Source organism: Pinus tabuliformis, chromosome 5_1 (assembly GCF_031772625.1).
Source record: "Pinus tabuliformis cultivar Carrire ecotype Pingquan chromosome 5_1, CPIR1, whole genome shotgun sequence".
Lineage (NCBI taxonomy): Eukaryota > Viridiplantae > Streptophyta > Pinopsida > Pinales > Pinaceae > Pinus > Pinus tabuliformis.
Window position 1 is genome coordinate 392407720 of NC_142305.1, and position 24489 is coordinate 392432208.

Consider the following 24489-nt stretch of genomic DNA (forward strand, 5'->3'; position numbering starts at 1 on the left):
TACTATCTGGTTGTAGAGAATGAGCCTCTAATCCTGGTGTTATATGTGGATGATCTTTTTTTGACAGGCTCATCTAGGCTCATCAAATATTGCAAGGAAAACCTAGCTATAGAATTCGACATGAAGGATTTGGGACAAATGCATTATTTCCTGGCGCTAGAAGTTTGGCAGCAGAAGGGTGGGATTTTCCTTGGACAAGGGAGATACGCTACAAAGATTTTGAAAAAATTCAGAATGTAGGACTGTAGACCTATGGCTACTCCAATGATTACCAATTGGAAGAAGATTGATGCATCTGAAGATAAAGAAGTCGTTCCCACCTTGTAAAGGTAGCTCATAGGGTCCCTGATGTATCTGGTCAATACCAGGCCAGACATTTGTTACGTTGTCAACACCCTCAGTTAGTTCATGTTGGAACCAAAGATGGCGCACTAGGCAGCAAACAAGCATGTTCTCAGATATATACAAGGAACAGTTGAGCATGGACTAATGTACACCCAAGGCAATGACATTAGGCTGAGTGGGTTCACTAACACAGATTGGGCTGGAAGTTCTGTAGATCAAAAAAGTACCATTGGGTACTGTTTCAAAATTGGATCAGGAATGATCTCTTGGTGTAGTAGGAAACAAAAATCTGTAGCTCTAAGCTCAACTAAAGCTGAATATATGGCAGCTAGCATAGCTTTTTGTGAATCCATATGGATTAGGAAATTGCTTGTGTATCTATTCAGGAGAAGGATGGAAGCAGCCAATATTTTGTGTGATAATCAGAGTTACATCAAGCTCTCTAAGAATCCAGTTTTTCATGATCGGTCGAAGCACATTGACATTAGGTGTAGCTTTATCAGAGACTGTGTCCTTTTATCCTGGCAACCAATCGCTCTCTTGACTCATGGAATTAATAAACCTAGTCAGTACACTATTTATCTTACACATCTGTACTCGAGTATTTAGGACTCATTGTGAGTGTCTAAATCCCTGATCTACTGAGGGAAAACCTCCCTATATCGGATACTAAATTGCTCTTAACTTTTGATCCAACGAAGGGTCGTATAGTTGAGGTACACTTCGACAGGAGAACGAGTGGCAAACATTCTCACCAAGGCTCTAGGAAGAACAAAGTTTGTTTATTTCAGGGAGAAGATGGGGATGGTAAGAATCCGTTTCAATAGCAGAAGCAGATAGTATAGGGAGTTGCAGTGCAGCAGTTAGCAGTGGCGGTGCTATGGGAAGCATGATGCAGCATATTCAGAAGGAGCTATAGTACAGATGTAGCAGAGATAGTTGCAGTGTCATGGGCAGCAGTACAGGGTGCAACAACGCAGTAGATGAGGGGTAGCAGGCCAAGCATCAGCAGCGCAAAGGACCGATGACGTGGATCAGTTTGATGCTTATATTGGGAGGAATTGCTAGAACATGTTCCTCGCTAAGAGGGAGTGTTGATTTTGGGTAGCATCAGATGCGATCTAGCTGAAAATTTTTGTGGAGGAGCTAATATTCATGAGATCTCCAAGACCTAGAAATTAGTTGGAGAAATTCCACCTGGATGATGAGTTATTAAAATAATTAAAATTTTTAATGGGGTCCTAAGCCTAAACTTAGGAAAATAAAAATATTAATGGGTATTAATAAAGATATGGGTGAGAAGCTTCTAAGAGACGAGGATCAAGTCTGTTTTAATCTTAGCCGTTGATTAAAAACTTAATCTTGGTCATTGATTCATTAATAAGAAAAGTATAAGAGAAGACTTGAGAGTTATTTGGAGACACACTGGGGAAATACTCAGTAACCCGAGGGAAATCGATTCTCAAGGAGAAGAAGTTCAATTTCAGAGGGAGAGTAGCAGGGTGAAGGAAGAGGAGGGTATCAGCATCAGTCAAATATTGATGAAGAGGTGACACAGAGCATCTGAGAGATAGCGTAGAGGGAAGAACAGTGAGATAGCACAGCTGGAGACGCAGTTCTCATGTAGGATGATGCAGAAGTGATGCAGAGGAGGGTAGAGGGTCTCCAAGGTGTCATAACTTCTCCAAGAGGAGGAGAAAAAATGTCTCAGGTGTTTTCTCTCAAAAGTGTCTAAGTATTCTATAGAATCTTTCTTTGTAAAGAGATTGTTGCTGAAGATTAATAAATAAACCCTCATCTGCTACATTAGTTTTCCCGCATTGGGTTTTTCCAAGGACAATTGTCCAAAAATAATTGTGTTGATGTGATTGATTCTTGTGCTTGTATATCACTATTATTGTCTCTATGCTATTATGTGATAACTGCAGTAGAATTTATTTTAATGTTTAGTGAAGGGTTTTGTAAATAACTTATTGTGGAAAACAAGTAGGAGAAATAAATCAGTTACTGCAGTAGAATTTCGTGTTAGAAATTTTCACACAATCTAATCCCATACATATCCAATATAGACTCTGCACAAGAAATGTATGAAGCCCTCTCCAAGTTGTTTACCATCAAGAACATTGGTTAGATAGCTAGTCTAAAGAATGAACTAACAATAAAGATGACAAAAGATGATACTGTATCATCATATTTTGTAAGGATCTCTAGAATCAGAGATGAACTCCAAGTTATTGATGAAGTTGTACCTGAGAGAATTCGTGATTGGTGCACTACTAGGTCTACCAAAATCGTGGAGCACTTTTGCATCAGGAATTAGCAGTTGGAAAGATACACCAACCTTTGAACAAATGTGGAAAACATGCAGTCAAGAATAAGGTCACATTTCATTAGTAAGTGACAAAAGGGAGGATGAAGAAAACAACACTTCAAATGCCTACACTACTCATCATAAGGAGGAGTATACAAGAAGTTCAAAGGACTAAAGAAGAAGGTTGATCTATCGAAGATTGAACGCTACAATTGTCATAAGATGGGACCCTACAAAAGTCAATGTCTTCAATGTTGAGAAATCTAGGGCATAGAGATTAAGTGATTTCTCTTCTATTAGTAACTGCTTGTGAGTGCTTTTTACTTCTTTTAGACTAGGATCTTCTTTTACTTAGGTTATTAGTGTTTTTCATCAAACAACTACCAATGCATAAACCATAACGAGACAAGAGACACAGAATATAGGCTATCGGCCATAGCCAAAACGTCTCTCTTTGAAAGGAACACCCAAACAAATTCTTCTTATAGAGATTCCAATTGACAAATACCAAGACGAAAACCATTGACCTATCTGTCACTCCAAGACCAAGCCATAAACCTTCCTTGATGAGATCCTTCTTGAAACAACATTGTAGCGCTTTCCTCTTCCTATAGTCAACGCAAGTCAAACTATCTTGTACTTCTGGAATTTTCGGTCTCTTCCACAAATCTGCAACTCTCGTCCTATCTGTACCCCTGCAATTTACACGTGTGGGCTGTTTGGAGATAACTCTCTTCTTCGCTTGACTAGGAGACTTAATCTTGTGACTTTAGCTAGCATGTATGCTGGTATGAAGACCTTCTTCTTGACTTCTTTGCTGACTATGTAAACCCTACTGCAGAGCCCTTAATATCAGTCACATGTGTGAGTACAAATAACCAAAAACAGTGCCAAACTAGTTCGTATTTCCTTCCTTCTTCCCACGCTGGATGAGAGGCTACTAATTCTCTTTCTCGCACTTTTTGTTGTACTTCAGACCCAAGACCGAAAATTTGTGTCTAGAATGGAATCCGAGCTGCCAATAAATAGTTGTTTCCCAGCATAATGAGCCAACATGAGTGCAAGTGAGCCGACATGTCCATTAAGTAGGTTATATACTCCATTTTGTAGCCAACTTCAAGGAGAGGTTTTGTGCTTGGTCTTGGAGGGCTTACATACTTATTAAATGACTCATACAAGATGTAACATGCCCAAGAAGGGTCCTTCATACATGACATTGACTCAATTTGACTTTATGACCAATCCTAAGGACTCACAATGGGAGTCATACTAAAAATAAAATTTCTTGCTCATGAAACCCATGAGACGAGCATTACAAAAATAATTTTATTTTTCATCAATTACATAAAATCACAATTACATCTGTCAAAGACCGAACCTAGTTACTTTTCAACACTCCCTCTTAACTAGGGAGGTATTCATAATGGTACTTGGTCATTCTCAATTTGAATAATTTCTCATAAGAAGAGTCGGCTTGGTAACCCATCTGTATAGCATCATATCAACCAACATTGTCACATAGCAAGGCCCTGACTAACAGCTGTATCTCTCTACAAGATCAGAGCACAATGATGGCGAGACCAATAATGTATAGACACCCTCATCATTGTCTCTCTCTGAACATACCCCACTCGAGTTCTCAGGGTGTGTTCCACCAGGACTATTCTTATCTTGGATTCCCAGTCCTCAACGACTACTCTTATCTTCGATGCCCTAATACATCCTCCAAGAGCATCGGATGCCAAATGTTTACCCAATCCCCCATTCTATCTTCCCAAGTGAAGACAAGAATGATGTGTTTATCTCTCCCTCTTAATTAGGGAGGTCATATCTATTCCAATGAGGAATGTACTCGTTCCCACGAAAGGAATGAACCTAAGCTCCCTCTTGGCTTAGGAATTTCCAAGTTTCTTCCAAGTAAGAAACTTGTTTCCAGACTCCCTCTTACTTAGGGGCCTACAACAGCGCCTCAGGTGGAGATAATGGGACAACCAACTACTAGAAGAACTCCTCTTCACGATGTCATGAACTTCATTTCGTTTTCTAGGAGTCTTCATGTTTGGGACTTCTACATAAGGCACCGACCATTCATCACTTTCATGTGAAAATTCTGCAAACCGGAATCCCTATTGCAGCAACTGATTAAACTTCTCCCATTTGTTAATTATTGAAACAAATTATTTACTGCTTCCTACAACAAATATCGAAGCTAATACACTGCAGCCTACACCAATTAAATAATATGCGCAAAACAAGAATAGAACAATAGAGATAGATACAACACAAATGACACAGTATTTTTTAGACAGATTTCCTCGAAAAAACCCAATGCGGTAAAAACAGTGCAGCAGATCTGAGGGTTTTTATTATTATGCAGTAGTTTTCTGAATACAACTTCAGATGCCCTCCTGGCAATCCAGTTACAGAGAAATAAATTGGCAGAAGAAATTTGTGAGATTACCTCACTCTATTGAGCAAGTTCCGACTGATCCGACAACTAAACCAATGTGTCCCTGCTATTTCTTTGTTGCACCTACGTGGGCCTTGTGTTAGCCTCTAAGGCTCTGTGTCAGCTCAACTAGGAATCAATTTGTCTTCTGGAGTAGTTTCCAGCCCTCTTGACTCAGAAATGTCAACTCCCTCAAAAAATTCAGACTTCTGCTTGGAGAACTACGCTGCTTCTGTGTGAGCCCTTTTGCCTCAGCGTTAACTTCTACGTGAGCCCTTCTGGCTCAGTGTCAACCCCTCCTGGGTCTTGTGCTGCCTCCTTCTGGTGTCTCTTTGCCTCTCTATTGCGTATCCTAGGCTCTGGAGAAGATACTCCAACCCAACTATCCCTGCCCCTCATTGTACAAGCTCACAAATGATATTCTCCCAGCAGCTGCTCTGCTTCAAAAAATCGAACTTTTGAACTCACTCTGTGTGTGTTTTTCCAAATGACCCTCAAGCCTCTTTAAATAATCTCCTCGTTGACATTCAACAACCCAGATTAGAAGCTAATCAATGGCTAAGATCATTTTTGCTTCATCCTCATCTTCTTCTGAAGTTACACCCAGAGTCAGATTAATACCCATTAATTATTTTATTATCCTAAGTTTAGACTTAGGGTCCCATTAAAAATAATTAATTATTTTAATAAAACTATTTCTAGGTGGAATTTCCCAAAACGCTTTCTCGGTTTTTTGGAATACATGTGCCCAAGCCTCCCTACAAAATTTGAGACTTAGAGCACATCCGATGCTACCAAAAATCAACACTACCTCTTAGCGAGGAATGTGCTCTAGCAATGCCTCCCACTGAAGCATCACCCAAATGTCATAACATCGTCCTCTACGTTGTTGATGTCTGACATGTTGTCCACCAACTACTACACTATTGCTGCAACTGTACTACCACTTACACTGCCACTGTCAACACTGCATCCATACTACAACTCCCTCTAAATTTTTGCATTCGTGTTGCTACTGGCACTGCCAACTGCCTCTGCACTGCAAACTGGTGTTGCTACTGCATTAGCATTGGAAAAAGCTCACAAATTACTGAACTAACTGTGTTCAGTATGAAACCATGTGAATGTTGGAGCCTGACTGTTGCTAGTCTCTGCGCTGACCCTTTGAATCTATTGCGCTGTTGCTGACCTCTGCTCTGTGCCATCTGCACTGCTGCCAACTCTGCTCTGCATTGTTCAATCTTTGGCGCTCCTAGCCACTACAACTATCTCTCTGACACTCCTCAGCACTATCCGACACTATGCTACCACAAAACTGGGCTCCCGTAGCAAGGTAATGATCCAAGAGGTGGGCTCCTCAAGGATCTTGCCCCTCTATAGCTCCTTCGAACTACAATTCCAAATCAGCCCATCTACCTCCTAAAGGTATCTCGGTTGTCATGGCGAACTCCTCCTCGATCTTTGCAGGTGTAGCCTTCGGATCGTGCTTCTCATCTTTGTCCTTCTTCCGGAGAGGACAATGTGTTGCGTAGTAACCCATTTCACCACACCTGAAGCACTTTATCTTCGAGATGTCCTTACATCTCCACTGCCCCTGCTGCCCCTTCAATGCAAGGGCTACATTCTCCTCTTCCTCCTGGGGCTTCAACTCACTGTTGTTGCCTTCGTCAAGCTTACACTTGACTAGATCTCTCCTCAACTCCTCTTTCTTAAAAGCTACCCACATCTCATCGCAATTCAGCAAAGTCGCCTTATCTAGGATACTTTGGATAAAGACTTGCCACTCATTTGAGATAGAATTGAGGGCCAGTCTAACCAACACAGAATCTTCAGGTTTAGACCTCACAACTGATAACTCATCTGGTCTCTTGAAGCTTTGTGAGGAATGGATCCACACACTCCTCCTTCTGCATCTGAGTAGATCTCAACTTCTGCTCAAGGTACATCTTCCGTTGCTCGAAAGATCCCTGATACAACGTAGACAACGCATCCCACATCTCCTTAGCAGTCGCTCTACTAGCGATGTGACAGAGAACATGATCCTTCACTCCGTCAAGGATCATTCTCTTTGCCTTCGCCATTTCTTCCTTGTACTTCTTCAACGGATTTGCATCTGCAGGCACAACCACCACGCTGTAGACATATGTCTTGAGGGCATGCTCATATAGAAGGAATAACATTCTTGCGTTCTAGATGACATAGTTGGATGCGCCGTCCAATCTATCTTGATCCCTCAAGGCATTGGTTGCCATCTGCCACTTAGCCAATAAGAGAACGGACTCCTCGGTGGGAACCACTGAGGAAAAGTTCCTTCACTGTGCTTCTCCTCTTTTGACATCTTTCTACCCAGCAAAACCACCTACAGAAAAACTATGTCCCACCAGCTCCTCACGTTGAGGCTTTAGCACTACTGCCTCTGCCATGACAAGAATTCGATCTGGAAGCGGTTCTCTCTATCGACTCACTCAGAGAGACTGCCTCGAAATTTTACCCTCCCGGTTTGGACTGAGAAAACCCTCTAGGGTTTCGAACTGTTGCCTCCTGCAGCTATTTCGATTTCCCTCTTTTGCTCAGCGTTGGGTACTCTAGCATTGTTCTTCTTGCTTTAGCTACACTACTCTGATACCATGTGAAAATTCCGCAAACTAGAATCCCTACTGCAACAATTGATTAAACTTCTTCCACTCGTTAATTACTGAAACAAATTATTTACTACTTCCTACAACAAATATCAAAGTTAATACACTGCAGCTTACACCAATTAAATAATATGCCCAAAACAAGAACAGGACAATAGAGAAAGATACAACACAAATGAGTCAATGACAGTATTTTTTCGACAAATGTCCCAGAAAAACCCAATGCGGGAAAACCAGTGCAGCAGATTTGAGGGTTTTTATTATTATGAAGTAGTTTTCTGAATACAACTCTGGATGCCCTCTCGATAATCTAGTTACAGAGAACAAACTGGCAGAAGAAATTTGTGACATTACCTCACTCTACCCGACAAGTTTCGGCTGATCCGACAGCTAAACAAACATGTCCTCGACTATTTCTGCATTGCCCCTGCGAGGGCCTTCCTCAACCTCTAAGGCTCTTTGTCAACTCAACTAGGAATCAATTTGCCTTTTGGGGCAGTTTCTAGCCCTCCCGACTCAGAAATGTCAGCTCCCTCAACAAATTCAAACTTCTGCTTGGAGAACTACGCTACTTCTGTGTGAGCCCTTTTGGCTCAGCGTCAACCCCTCCTGGGTCCCGCGCTGCCTCCTTCTAGTGTCTCTTTGCCTCTCTGTTGCATGTTCTGGGCTCAGGAGAAGATACTCCAACCCAACTATCTCTGCCCCTCACTGCACAAGCTCACTAACGATATTCTCCCGACAACTGCTCTGCTTCAGAAAATCGAACTTCTGAACTCATTTTGTGTGTGTTTTTCCAAATGACCCTCGAGACTGCTTAAATAATCTCCTTGTTGACATTCAACGACCCAGATTAGAAGCTAATCAATGGCTAAGATCATTTTTTCTTGATCCTGGTCTTCTTCTAGAAGTTATACCCACAATTAGATTAATACCCATTAATTATTTTATTTTCTGCCAGTTTAGACTTAGGGTCCCATTAAAAATAATTAATTATTTTAATAAAAATCTTTTTGGGTGGAATTTCCCAAATGCTTTCCGGGTTCTTTGGAATACATGTGTCTAAGCCTCCCTGCAAAATTTGAGACTTAGAGCACATCCGATGCTACCAGAAATCAACATTTCATCCATGAGTCACCCATGTCATCGGCGGAAAGTGATCCATCAGTCCATATCTGGCCTTGCTTCATGCCATGTTTACTTAAGGATCTTTCATCCTACTACATGTGCATCGGTGGTGGATGACATCCATAGATCTTCCCTTGGTAGCCCTACTTAAACCCATCCAGATATTCAAAAATAAGGAATGAACATTAAAATCAACATTACCTTTGTGATGGTCTTTCATCATGACATCTTTTAGTTTGCATCAACATCTTGCATACATATCGACACATCTCCTAAAGATATACATTGTCAAGGGTCTCTTTCTTTTTCAGACTCCATCAAAGTCTTCATATCTTTCATGGAGATATCCTAGTCAAATCTTCTTAGTCTTTCGGATGTTGATTTCCTTTACCATGGTTGCATATTCCATTATCTCTTCCTTCCTTTGTTTAGAAATAACATTCCCAAGAGCTTCCAATCAGAGTTTCTCAATTGTTGTCAACCACCTCATACTTTATATGAGGATATTATGTTGATTTCATCTGGTGAATATGTGACCCATGCATTCCTGCATTCCCTTGAGGGAGGAGATCCTTTCTTTTGATTATGCTCTCAAGATAGAGCATTGATCCATGTTACCTGTAACCATATGACATAACTTCCACAATATCAAATGTAAGCATACATACTGTTGTAACATGTATTTTTTGTTGCTTTTAATGTTCATGTTTCATTCAAAAATCACTTGAAAATATCTTTAAAAAGATAAGGCAAGAGGGAGATGTAATAAATTGCATATCGAAATCAAAACACAAAATAAACAAGTGTAAAAGAATTGGCCCATGTGATCAAGTTAAATCATATTATAAATGGTTTATGGAGCCATAACCAATATATATATATATATATATATATATATCTTAGTGATGCGATTAAATCGCAATCGCAAAGATGCAGCGGGCAGTTATATTATTACCACAGGAATCACCGATCGCCGATTGCGATAAAGGCGTATCTTGAAAACTGTGCAAAGGCTTTGGAAAAGGCAGAAAAAGGTATGGTTACGCATTTTATATGTATTTCTATTATAAAGGATTATAATAGAAATAAGCGCTGAACAAGTTATAAACCGGACCTGAAATATATATATTACATTTAACAAGCCCGATGGGTCCGCGATATCCGCATAATGCTTTATGCATATGCGTTGGGTTCCACCGATTGCGATATGTGATGGCCAGACCCGAAAACATATTTATCATGTTTTATAAAGTTCGGCGGGTCCGTAAAGTGCATTATGTATATGTGTTGGCTCATTCCGCTGATTGCAATTTGCGATTGGGTTTCCAGACCCGATAGTTTACATATTATGTTTTATAATTACGGCAGATTCGTCATATCACAAAATGTTAAGGGTTGGGTCGATATAACAATGAAAGCGCTGATTGCGATAAAGGTATGCCTCAATAGTTGTGTAGAGCCCGAGTTAAAAGCGGAAAAGGCATGTTCATGGTGTATTTCTATTATAAAAAAGATATAATAGAAATAGCGCAAATATTAAGGATTTATGCGTAAGTCCAACATTACGTTGATATAACCATGGAAAGTGTCGATTGTGATATGCGATGGGATTCTAGATCCGATGGAGTTATTAAACTGGATCAATTCTTTTTCAGTTCCGCTTTTGCGTGCTTTGCGTTATTTTTGCTGTGTAAAAGGAAAAATCAGCGTTAAAGCCAAATCTGAAGAGGAAGGCAGTTGGGCATGTTTTCTTTGTATTTTGGCCAATCAAAATGCCAGATACATGCGTAAGTCTAGATTTATGCACAAGTCAAAGTCAAACATTGTTTATTATGGTTAAAGCGGTTTAATTATTATTAAGGCATATACAGAGGAACTCAGCAACGGATCAACAGAGCCGAAAGGCCAGCAGTGATTGTCATGTTCAGTTATTTCTCGTTATTTGATGTTCTTGGAGGTGTCTTTTACCCTCTGTAAAATATTTTGTAATAATTCTTACTTCAGATAGTTAGAGAAACAGTTTTAGTAGTTTGATAGTTTCAGAGATCAACGACTGTTTCACAATGTATAAGAAGAGGAAAATTTACAGAGAAAGGGTTGGAGGTTCAAACTTTAGAGAACCCAGAGACTAGGCCGCTGTATTCCTGATTAAATTGTTGATTAATGAAAGAATCATAAGTTTCCATGGATTGTTGGGTATAATTTTGTAACCCTCTCTGTTATGTGTCATCTTATGTTTTCTTCTTTCAAGTATAGTAATGAAGTTGCAGGTCTTTATTTGCTTATGTAGATAAAGTTAAAATTCCTTAAAAGAGCGCTCCTATACTTGAAGTTTCCACCTTCCTTTCTAAGTTATAGATAATAGTTTCTGTGAAAGATCAACATATTATCTTTAACTTCTCCAAGAGTCACAGATAGTAGTTTCTGTGTTGAGCAGCATATTGTTTATGATTCAGTTCTCATTTTCATAATTCTTCTAAGTTACAGATAGTAGTTTCTGTGAAAGACCAGCATATTATCTTTAACTTCCCCTTCAAGCATTCTTCATTCATCATTTGTATCTAGCAACAAATGGCATTCTGAGATGTTCTGGTCATACATATATTAAGAGTAAAAAACCAAGTCTCCAGGTCCTTCATTTGAGAACACAACATATATCTAAGTGACAAACAAGTCACAGTAAACAATATTTATTAATATCTTAAGCACAATTTCTCTACATCTAGGAAATTGGTTTCTTAAGGTACAACATTAATTGGCGCTGTTGTCGAGGATTGAAGACAAGAACATTTTTCCTTCGGTTTTTAATATTTTCCTCTAGTTGTTCAGTGAGGAGGGAATATTTGGCTGTTTTGAATTAAAATAATTGAATAAGAGCACTTTTCCTTGAGTTTATTAAGTTTGAAGCTGATTCTTGAGAATGACAAGTTTCAGCAGTTGGTTGTACATTCACACCTGTGATTTTCACTTACAATATTGATTGGCGACTCCACTGCACTTTGAAGTTTTCTTTTCTGGGTTTTAATGGCTCTCCCTGCATTCTTAGTCCATAAGTTTGATCCATTTGATTTTACTAGGATCACCGGCTATCCTCATGATATGCCTGCATTTTATGTCTGGGATGAGTATCTTCCAAAATTCAGTAGAAAGGAATATGAAGATCCAGCTCAGCATCTCCAAGAGTTTCATGAATGCATGGAGCAACAGGGCATCATTCATGAAGATGTTAAGATGAAGTTGTTCATGTTTTCTTTGGACCAAGAAGCTAGGGATTGGTTCAGGTCTTTGCCTCGTTCAAGCATTTCATCTTTGAAAGATTTCCATTTAGCATTCAATTCTTCTTGTAGAATTTATTATCCACACAGGTTTCTTTTTGAAGGTTGTTGTGAATATTATGATTCTAAAGAAACTTTAAAATCTCAAGATAATCCTGTTGAGGAAACTGATGATCTTGTTGATAATATATCAAGCATTCAGAGAGATTATAGCCAGATTAACTATGAGCAAGTCTCTGAAAGCGAGGAACTATCATTTTCTCAAAATGATGCAGAGAAGTTTATAAAGCATGCCTCTTCAATAATCTCCCAAGCAGAGAATTGGTTGACTATGTCCCAAGCAGATCGAGCATCATTTTCTCAAAATGATGTGGAAAAGTTTATAAAACATTTCTCTCCAATGATCTCCCAAGCAGATAATTGGTTGACTTTGTTCCAAGCAAATCAAGAGAGTATTTAGATGGAGGAAAGTTCAAACATGCATCAAGAGTCTCTGCTCAGCAGTCGAGAAGAGGAAGAAATGATTGAGTTGCAAATAAATCCCCAGAGTTCCTATTTTGTTAAATTTGATAATCCTCCTATATATAACGAAAATGGTTTAAATGGGGAGCAGGATGAAGCTCTTCACGTTCATCAGTTGGGTGTTGAACAAAAGCCAGAAAAGCCGAAAAAGCCGGAAATGTCAGAACTGCTGGAAAAGCCAGAACTACCGTAAAAGTCGGAAAAGCTGGAATTGCCAGGACTGCCGGGAACAACCGGAACTGTCGGAACTGCCGGGAACAACTGGAACTGCTAGAACTGTCGGGAACTGCCGAAACAGACAGAGCATCTGTCTCCGAAGGAGAGCAGCATGCAAGGGACAGCGAACTAACATTGGGACAGTTGTATGGTACTTAGCAGCAAATACACCAAGCATGCAATGTTACAGCTAGCATGCAAGGGACAACTAGCATGCAACAACAAGCATGCTAAGGACAACAAGCAAGCAAGGGACAACAAACAAACAAGGTGCAGCCAACACATAGGTCAGGATGGCAACTTGGTGCAACAATGGCACATAATGCAGTATAGTGATTGGTACAGTCATGATTAATGAAGCGTGATGAGATGCAGCATAGTGATGATGGGTGCAGCATGATGCAGCGTGGTGAGGTGTAGCATGATGACAAAATGCAGCACAACGATAGGTGAAGGAGTCACCTTGGAGAAATAGTTGAAGCAGCGTGTCTTCAACTGATCTCATGTATCACCTTCTTAGAGATGATCTATGCTCTTATTTAGATAAGTCAAAGTGTTGACTTCTGTTGTAAATGTATTATCTCTCTCTCTCTCTTTGCTAAACTATTGAAGAACATATAAGAAGAATTGATCAAGGGTTTCCCCACATTGGGGTTTGTCCTTGGCTAGTGCCACATCTTGTGTCCTCTTGTCTTGTCTTGTCTTCTGCGATTTATGTTTATGTTCTATCTGCAGTTTACTTTAATGCTGATGTGATTGCTAATTTGGAAAAGATATGGAGGTAATTGTGAAAATTGAAATAAATTGCTCTAAGCATAGAACATACCTAAAATTAACAGTTTCTCATTTTAGAATCTTTGGTTGTCCTATGTATTTTCATGTGCCTATAGAGAAAAGGAATAAGCTGGAAGCTTTTGGGAAGAAAGGTATATTCGTTGGATACAATGAAAATTCAAAGGCATATAGAATTTATGTGCTTGGTCAAAGAGATGTAGAAGTAAGCAGAGATGTTACCTTTGATGAAGACACTTCCCTCGGGAAAGCCAAAGATCTCCCCATCTCAAGGAAGGACGCTGATGATGCTGTCGAAAGACAAGAAGAATCCCTGATGGATGAGCCTATGCCCGATGTTGATGGCCCGATGGATCCTCTTGATCCACCTCCTAGTCATCCATCTACCTCAAGGACCTAGTTTCTAGACTATTTTCTATCACACATGCGAAATTCTACGATGTTGCAAGGAGACGAAGTTGCAGACCTATTGCAAGTCTGAAATTTAGATGTTGGGGATTGGAATTCTAGTTTGCAGCAATTTTGGAAGTGTTTGACCCTTGTTGACTTGGTTTGACTTTGACTAGTTTGAAGGGCTTTTGTTGGAGGGCTGACTCGGTGCATGGAGGAGGTCTTGGTCTAGGGTTTTTGGTCTTGGATTTCTCATTTGAAGTTGTTTCTATAAGAAGAGAGGAATTTTGACTGGATTTTCCCCCAAGAGGGGTTTTGCTTTGGCTGAGAGCCTACATCTTGTGTTCATTGTTTTATACGGTTTTGATAATTGTTTGATGAAAAATAACATAATAAGAACAAGAAGAAGAAGTTAATATAATACCACAAGCAATTATCAAGTAAGAAAAATCGCCCTAAGAGCTTCCATATAGATTTCTTAACATTACAGGGATAGGGTAGAAACTTAACACCTTCCTAGCTTTCATAGGATGCTCATGTAATTCTTATGTCTATCCATTGTTTGGAATAACATCTCCATAGCCTATGTGTTGAGATTCACATGTGAAAAGAAGGCAAATGAATGGAACCAAAAACAAACTCAAATTCTATAGTAATTCAATCACAAGTGCACTAGGGAGTGATAACTCTGGTGTGCGCACGAGAGAGAGAGAATAAGTGCAGTATACAAGAAATGCACAAGTACAGATAAAAGAAAGAAATACCAAACATAAGAGAATGGCAAAGATATCAGTGCCCTTAGGCATAAAACACTTCATAAGAGAGATAAAAAAGATCACAAAGTGATATTATAGAAATGAGAGCTTGAGTCGTGTATATATAAAAAACTAAAGTGAAGTGTTCCTTCAACAAATATGGCATCCCTTCAAGCGGGTGCTATGGACCTACAAAACAAGCACACGCAACAAGAGGGTTAACATATCAAATTTTAGGTCAACCTTAATCATGCCTAGTAATAAAATTAAAGAATAAAGAATATGGCCTTAGCCATAGTTACAAGTATATAATGATACATATGAATGGGTCATGGCCACCTGTACAAGTTACATGAATAATTCTAACACTATGATAATTGCTCTCATCTATTTCAAATTGTCAAATTGCTTTCAAATAAATTTGAATCCCTTTACGAAAAAGAGGTATGACTCATAAGTACAAATAGGTTAGTAATTGTGTATGTCGTTTTGGTACATATTTAATACAAAATAAAGAACATTCTTGACAAATTTTGGTAGCTCTCAATCATCCTTGAATGTTAAAGATCTCATCTTGTGCTCTATAAATGAAAAATAACAAGAACTAATAATAAAATTGATAACCATAAGTTTGCTTTGCTTTGAAAACATTAATATTGATGAGCGTTAAGTATATAGTTGTAGCTATTTGTGGAAGTTTCTGCCCGAATATGTGGTAGGAATTATATACACAATCAGTTCCCTATAGAGACTTATACAAGTAGAATATCAATTACATCATAATAAGTTAATAACCCACCAAAGCATACATGAAGCTAGTAGCAATAGGATCAAATAGCATAGAAAATGACAAATAAAGATTTAAACAAAGACACAGGGCAATTATTCCAAGGTCTTCAAAATTAAAATAGTAGATGTTTTCCCGAAAGGTAGAGTCTTGAGAGTAGACATATCGATAACCAAATATATCAAATGTACAGGACAAAAACCATTGAAAAGCAAAAAAATTGAATCTTCTAGGTTTATCTCTGTTACCCCGGAACCACTCCTAAGAGGTGGGAAACCCGTTCTAATGGTTCCCGCGAGCTTTGGAACTGTATGGGAATGTTACCTTTTCAGCGGGAGATGCAATGGGAGCTAGGGAAAGTTCTAAGAGCTTTGACGATTGCTTCTTTCGGGAGTTTCGTCGTTCCCTGGGGTTGGGAAATACAAAGCCTATAGAGAAATATGATGAACTACCCAAAAACATGAGCCTATGTTGAAACCTTCACAGGAAGAAAGGCCAAAGACATCCTTAACACCGATATCCTTATTTGAGAAATTGGAACAATCTCTTGATGGGTTAAGGAAGCATGTGACACCTCGACGTAAGGCAATATCTAGGATGTCATGCTGAGGAGTATTTCTTTTGTTGTTTATGTATATATATCGTAGAAGATTGTGTGTGCATATTGTATGTGGCAGTCAATGCTTAAACATTAGAGTTGCTTTGCCTTCTTCTCTTAAGACTAACTAGAGAAACATATGTAAAATTGTTCCTTTGTATTTTTAAGCCATATTGTTTCAAAGACTGGCCATGTGTTAGAGAACTAATAATGAACTTGACATTTTATATACATAAAAGGGAGAGACTCAGGGAGAGAGACGCCTAGAGAATATATTTATATATAAGAGAGATTATATATTTATTATTTATATATTTAAATTGATTTTAATATTTGAATATTTTGATTCAATACTAATTTTGATTATTATATAAATTATATAATTAATTTTTTTTTTTTTTATTTCTATATTTTTAATTTTTTAATTTTTAATTTTTTTATTATATAATATTACCGCTCCCGATTAGCCGTTTCCTGTAAAATTTGGGAAAATCTCTAGCCATTCTAGACACCCGTTCCCAATGTTCCCATGTTCCAAAAACTCATGCAACACAGAAGTTTATGTTTCATGCTTTTTCCATATATACAAATACGTTGTTTTCAATATGTATCGTATCCAAAATTTTGAAGAAAATTGCCGTATCCATATACAAATATGTCTCTGTATCTGATGCTATGCAACTTAGATTACTAGTTTCATTATGGCCCTTTAGGACTTACAATTTGTAATATTCTCCACTATTCAATTTGATGTTTATACAAGCAATGTGATATATTTGTATATTTTGATTTAAAGTTGTGTTGAAACTTAAAAAGTAGTTTATAATGGAAGTAAACATGATCAAAATTAAGACGCAAATATATAAATTCTCATAATTCAATAACGAGTGATTTAGTTAATATTTTACCTCGGGGCCTTCCATTGAACCATTGTATTTAGCCACAAGTTGAGAAGCAAGACCCTCTTCATCCTCTCGAAAAGTATCCCAAATATTTTTATATTGTTTCTTGACGTCTATGTTTACTTCAGAATTGTTTCTCCTGTACCGTACGAGAAAAACTTTTGCCACATCCTCCTCTTCTGCATACCTTCTTGGTCCACAAGTCTCAAAGACATTCTCTGAATGCAAGTAGAAGAAACAATATTTCTGTTTTAAAGAACACAAGCGCATTAGAAACAATACAAAACAACACATTTGTGCAAAATGAAATAAACGACATAGTTTGTAAGCATCAATAACTTCTAAAAAATCTAACTGTTGTTTAATTCATTTTTCTTGAGCTAAACAACCAACTTCAGTAATATAATTTTGTCTAACATGTCAAACCACTCTTGCTTTGTTGTCATTTTGCTTGTCAAAAATCAAAGAATGGGTTGAGAATTCTATGTCAATCGGCACTGAATGGAAACGAACCTAGTAATATGTCAACAAAAGTTTTCTATAGAATGTCCAATCTCATTTAAATTTGAATCAAGAAGATTTCTTATAATTTCAAAATAAACATACTTTGGTTAAGTTCATTTCTATCATGAGGCAATCACCTACACATTGTCTGTACGTTCAAACCATTAAAGAGAATTGTATAATAAATATGAAATAGACTTTTTTGGTCCAATATATAAAACAGCAGACAAATGTGACTTGTTGAATGTATATATATATATATATAAGTTTTGGTTTCCCACCATCGGATTTGTGTTTCACATTAAGGGTTCAACTTGAGGATTTATCATATAATAGATAAACCTAGAAGGCATGCCCTCGATTCATATGTTCGATGACCACAAGTGCATGATCGTATACAAATAGTCATAAACTTACACAATGCATACATTACAAACATATCTGATAATGTGAATGCAATCATATGCAAGGTGTGTTAGGGTTCTATATTTCATAGGATGACTTGATTGCAGCTGTAATTTTGTACAGTAGATGATTGTAAATAATCTTCCATCCTGCAAATTTATTTCCAAAGAAAAAGAAAATATAAAAAAAGGGACAAAAGAGGGTAAAAATATATATATATGAGAAAAGAATAAAAATAAAAAATATCAGAAAATAAAAGAAAAAGAATGAAGAAACCCCACAAAAAATATGTATGAAAGTGAGCAAGTCTAAATGCCACTCCAACCAAAATAGAAAATGCATCAATAATACTTTATAGATTTTCAATGAAGTGTGTAGCTTGTTTAAATGCCACCTCGGAGTTAGAAGTAGATTACTAAGTTTGATCATACTGTTTAAACATGATTAAACTAAACCAAATAAAAAATTAGTTTAAAATAGTAAATAAATCAACCACACAGTCTAATCATGGTTGAATTTGATTAGGTAGAATAAATGGATTAACCAAATTGTTTAAGCTTGGTTAGTTGATAAACAAATGAGGAAAAAGGATTAAAAAACCTTAGAAAAAATGGAAAAAGGGCTTGCAAGTCAAAATGTGCCCTTAAAAGTAATAAATCATGTTAGTTTAATTAATCGGGTTATGTTAATTGTGATTATTATCAATTGTAATAAATTTATGGATTGGATACGACAATTTTGTCTTTTGTGATACGCCGGGCGCATTTCTCAATGGCCACAATCTGCCCCACTCAGATCAACGGTGGGGATCGTTTCTACCCCCCACCGACGCTTCTGAAGGTTATCCTACAGGGGGGCTCCAGGTAAGCAGTCTCCTCTAACCCACTTTCGCTATGTGGCATCTCCTCGTCTACTTCGCCCCCCCCCCCAACACTTCCAAAACCGGTTACCGCCACTACCCCCCTCCAAGCTTCACCCTAATCTGCCTTCCACTATCGTTGACCGCCCACGTCACCGTTTCCAGCCACTCCACCATACCCCGCCACCTAATCCTATCCCGTCTAATCCTATCATGCCACATCATTGCCCCCCTTCATCCTATCTTGCCATGAACCACTCCCATTCTGCCACTTGTCCTCCCCGCTCCCGTTCATTGCTTCTTTCCGTTGAAATCCCACTGTTCCTAATTGGAACGTTCCTATATGCAATGAACCCGCTCCATAACGGCCCGAAGGGAACCGAAAAAATGCAGTAGCTCTATAAAAACAAGAAATTCGCTCAGGTGGCCCCCTTTCTTTTCCTATTCACGATAAATATCTGCTGCGTGACTCGGCTACCACCTCCTACCTAGCTATCCAATCAATTAATGCAGAATCCATACAACATTCCTCCGATCAAATACCTATCACGACAACAAAATACACAGTGACCAGTTTGTTTTTTCCCGGGTAACCATTATCTCTTGTCTCATTTTTTCTATTTTAGTATGGCACCTAAGGGAAAATACAAAGCATCCCATGAGAACCCAATGTTACCCCCATCTATTGATTTGGACCATCAACCCTTAGTCGACCATTTATACCAAGTTGCAGAAACCAATTGTGAGCTCAATCTTTACGAGCTTCACAGTTGGCTTACAAAAGATCACCTTGACCTCAGCAATGATTTGGGATTGTGGCACTCCCTCCTGCCCTAATTTATTTTTCCCCAGACCTATTATTTCCCAGAATTTGTAACCTGGTGTCAGTGTCAATACATTCCTAGTCAAAGAATAGTAGTGGTCCAAAATTGTGAAATTATTTTTTCCATTAATACTCATTCCATCTCAGAGATGCTCCAAATCCAAAACCCTGATGATATGCAGCCCTTTCACTCAAATTTCCTCATGGAAATGTACAATAAGCTAGATTTCCCTCAAAGAGCCAAGACTTTTGAGACTTTCCAACCAGAAAATGCCCAATTGCCCAAAACAAACCCTCCTTATCTTGCTTCTATGTTCCCTGAGATGACCAAACAAATAATTTCAATAGTTTCATGCCTATTAGGATACCATTCTGACCAATGGGTCGATGAAATCATCCTAGCCTTTCTTTCTGTGTTTTCCAAAGATGAAAAGCCTCCTACCATTTTCTATTATAGTGAATTTTTAGCAGAAAGCATTCATGAACAATTCATGAAATTTTCAACTGAAGGAGTCTTCAAGTATGCATCTGTCTTGGTGTATTTGTTTCTTTATTATCAATCAAACATGTTTTCTTTTCATCTACAGAAGTTAGATAGTCAAGGAAACCCCCAATCAGTCATTCACTGGACCTCCCTGGTCAGAAAGAATAGCACTGAATTCACATTCAGTGATTTTGTGGATCAATTTTTGCATATGGCAGCTAGTTTGTTAAACAGTGATGCAGAACCAAGAATACATCCAGAGATCAACAGAATTTTGCACCTAAGTGACCAAACCAAGAAAGGAGACTGGTATTTATACCAGAGTTATACAGAGATTAGGATATATGGGTGTGAATTGCCCCCTTATAAACTCCCTATATTTGTGCCAATTTGCATTTTTTCCTTAGAATTTATCAGGCAAATGATCAACATGGAACAACTACACTTCTTCGCAGCCAAGCAAAAAACACAATTCAAGATAAAACAAAAATTGGTCCCTTCACTTTCAATGCAAGATCAGCAGGACAAGACGCAGATGCCATTTTGAAGCAAATGAATTTCAAGCACGGTTTTACATGGTCCTATGACCCTTTTGGTATAATTTCTAAGTTGAGGGTAAAACAGAGGTATGCTCCTTATGCCCATACTTCCAAACCAGAGATAGCGCAATTCATGAACCAAGAAGAATCGCAGGAGAACACATTACAATCGAAGAACAGGTGTTGTCAACTTCACAGACACCAATACCACAGGAAAAGGTTGAAAAGAGACCAAGGGAAACCATTTCCCCTTCAGTGACAAAGATGTCAGCAAAGGATTTCATAGTGTACAATAAGAGGCAAAAGACCATGGACGTAGGAGAGACACAACAACAGAGTGCAGAACAAGAACAACATATTATCTTAATAGGCTCAAGCCTCAAGTATAACCTCAGTGTCAAATAGAGAGGAGACCATTCCTATATCTCCGATGACCTCACTAACAATAGATACACCTATTTCTTAACCAACAAAAGAGATGGAATAGAGCAAGAAAGATTAGAATATCTTTGCCATCTACAAAGAAATCAAAGCAAAAAATCAAGCACTCAAGGCTACTACATTTTCATAGTTTTGGAAGCAAATAGCCACCACCTAGCATAGGCTTCTTTTGCCCTTTGATACTGAAAAAAAAAAGAAAAATGCAAGTTGCTTTCCTGGAGACCAAAGTTGCTCAGCCTCGATCAACAGATGACTACAAGCAGCCACTTTTTCTTTTGATATAGATATGATCCTTCCTGTAAACCAAATGGACTTCCATAAACAGTCTTGTGAGATGCTTTACAACACTATCACCAATTCAGCTATGGTTGCAGCTAAGCTCTTGTTGATTTGGAGTAGCATCGGATGTGCTCTAAGCCTCAAATTTTGCAAGGAGGCTTGGCCACATGTATTCCAAAGAACCCAAAAAGTGTTTTGGGAAATTCAACCCAAAAGTGATTTTATTAAAATAATTAATATTTTTAATGGGGTTCCTAAGTCTAAACTTAGGCAAATTAAAATATTAATGGGTATTAATCTAATCAGGGGTGAAACTTCTAGAAAAGCCACGGATCAAGCCAAAACGATCTGGGCCTTAGATTAAGATTTAATCTAGGCCGTAGGTTGTCCAACAAGAAAATATAACAAGGGGTCATTTGGAAAACACACCGAGATATCACAAAATTGATTTTCGGAAGTAAGGAGTTCTCAGGAGGAAAAATTGATTCAGGAGATTTCTTGTAGTAGAGGGGCAGTGAGAATCCAGAAGAAGGAATTTCAGGAGAGTACGAGGCAGAGGGAGGACAAAAAGACGTCTAGAGAGAGTCTGACGCTAGCCCACGCACTGCTGACACAGAGGCAATGCAGTCCTTGAAGAGAAGTCGAGTTTCCTACTAAGGGAGGTCGAGTATCAGTGGCTGGGAGCCAGGGTGTGAGTCTGGGAGGCAAAAGATCGATTTTCTCAGCCAACAGATGATCCGGAAGAGGAGCAGCATAATACCCAGCAGAGGTGATGCAGAAACTGTCAACTGTGACGTAATTCTATGCAAAGGTCACGCAGAGGGTGACGTAGAGCCTCCAGTTCAAGAAGATCAGTCACTGATTCTCCTAGTGACAGGGTGAGATCATTTCACCAATATTTTGTCCAATATTCTCTCTGTATTGAACTGCGAGTTGAGCATCCTAGAATTGTACTCAGATTCTCCTGCATAATAATAAAACCCTCAGAGCTGCTATGCCGGTTTCCCCGCATTGTGTTTTTCTAGGGACATTTGTCCAAAAATAACGGTGTCCTATGTGTTTGTATTTCCTTGCTCAATTTCTATGTTTCAGAATCATATTTAATTTGGTGTAGGTCGCTTTAGTAATTTACTTCAATATTTCAAGAAGAAATCTGAAATAACCTTGTAATGTAACTTACAATCTAGGTGAAGTAGAGTTAGTTGGTTGCAGTAGGATTCCAGAGATTGTTAGATCTAGGAATTTTCATGGCTCCAAGTCTCTGTAAACAACATTCAAGCACAATTAAAACTGGAACGGATTTCTTCTCTAGCCAAAGACACAAAGATTAAGTCTTTGGAGGATCTGATCATTAAATTGCGATATGATCCCAACAATATAATAGCAGCTAAGGAGATTATAAAAAATAAAAATGCAGATATAGCAGCATTGAGAAAACAGCTTAAGCTCCCCTCCACTGAAGATCCACATACTAAGGAGTATGGAGAACAGGAAAAGAAAAAAGAGAATCTGTTCAAAATTATTATTGAACAGAACAATCAAATTGCTAAGATGGAGAAAGAAATGGAGATACTCCTAAAAGAAAAGAAAAAACAAGCAATTTTAGTGCAGGCCATTTCTTTGATTGTGATTCGAATGATAGGTACATTGACAGCGGAAGCTTCAAAATCAACAACAGCAGTTACAATAGCAGAATGAAAGTCCAGCAACACACCCTTAGACTTAGCCAAAGCAATGGAAAACATGTCCATTAAAGACCAAGAGATTGAGAAGTTTACTGCAAAACTGAACAATTTGCAAGAACAGAAAATTTACGGGGATACTTTCTATCTGGCAAAGTTCTAGAAAACCAATCCATCATGGCTGACACCATGGAACAAGCTAAAGAGAACATCTGGTTGGAGATAAATCAGACAATCACAAAGATATGGTCATCCATTGAGATCATCTTTGAACAAAATGAATTGGTGCAAAAATCAAAGAGACTCTTAACAGATGTGAAAAGGGACTTTGGCACCAGACCCAGTGATGCCACTACTCTGATAAGGTTTTTAAATTCAAAATCCATAGAAGAATTGGAAGAACTAGATATAGAGGACAGAACAAACACCATCTTGGAAGTGAGAAAGGCTCTCACTAAGAGAAACTTGATGTTGTAATTAGAGAGTAAATGCAATGGTCTAGAAACTATTATACAAAGATTTCATAAGAAATTTAATATATTGCATCAGAAAGGTCTCCTTGGTCTAGAAGGGATGGTAGATACATTAGTCAAGCTTGAAGATTATCAGCTGAAATTGTGCTCTATTGCCAGAGACAAGTCAAAATTTGCTAAGGTTAAGGGTACAATTACAGGAAAAGAGTTCATGGAAGGCCTTAGTTATGACCTGCTAATTAAACATGAAATCAATCATTTGTTTCTTGGCAAGCCTACCTTCGAAAAATACACAGAGGTAGATGAGACTTATCGGAAGTTAATTAAGTTTAAACTTCCAGATGAGGAGAAATGGACAAAATGGTGTGAGTTACTAGAGTAAACAGTCATCAAGCCTCCAGAAGGAAATCAATAGCATAGCCTCTATTTTTCAGATCCAGTCATCACTAGCAACACAAAAAAATAGTGCCAGCAGCTCCAACAGTTTCAGTTCTCTTGGATTTAAGTTCTATTTTTGTAATAAGTTTGAAATATTTTTGCAAGCAATTCTAGATATTTTCCAAGGAAGATATTTTGTAATAATTCTTATAAATACTTCAGATTTGGAAGTACTAGTGTTGGGACTTGTACTAAGAAAGACTACCATTTTACTGTAAAGATAATCATTGAGATTAAGTGACCATTGGCATTAATACATGCATGTTGTTCTAGGATTCATGTGTCATATCTATTGGTGAAGTGCTTCTTACTGTCATTTTGTTACTTCTCTGTTTTCATATGTGTTTCTTTTCTCTATTGTTTTAAAGAAAATTAAGTTCATAATTTGTTTCATAACACTCTTTCCTGGCTTAAACAATACCAATATTTTCCACTAAAATTTAAATATAGAATTCA

General features: G+C 38.1%; 1 protein-coding gene across 1 annotated transcript in view; it reads right to left on the minus strand.

Moving 5' to 3' along the window:
* LOC149165109 (DNAJ heat shock N-terminal domain-containing protein) overlaps positions 1-24489 on the minus strand; it is a 424936-nt gene that overhangs the window by 39128 nt on the left and 361319 nt on the right. The window contains exon 17 of the mRNA XM_089432244.1: positions 17113-17352. Coding sequence (XP_089288370.1) covers positions 17113-17352 — 240 coding nt within the window. The remainder of the gene's footprint in view (positions 1-17112; positions 17353-24489) is intronic.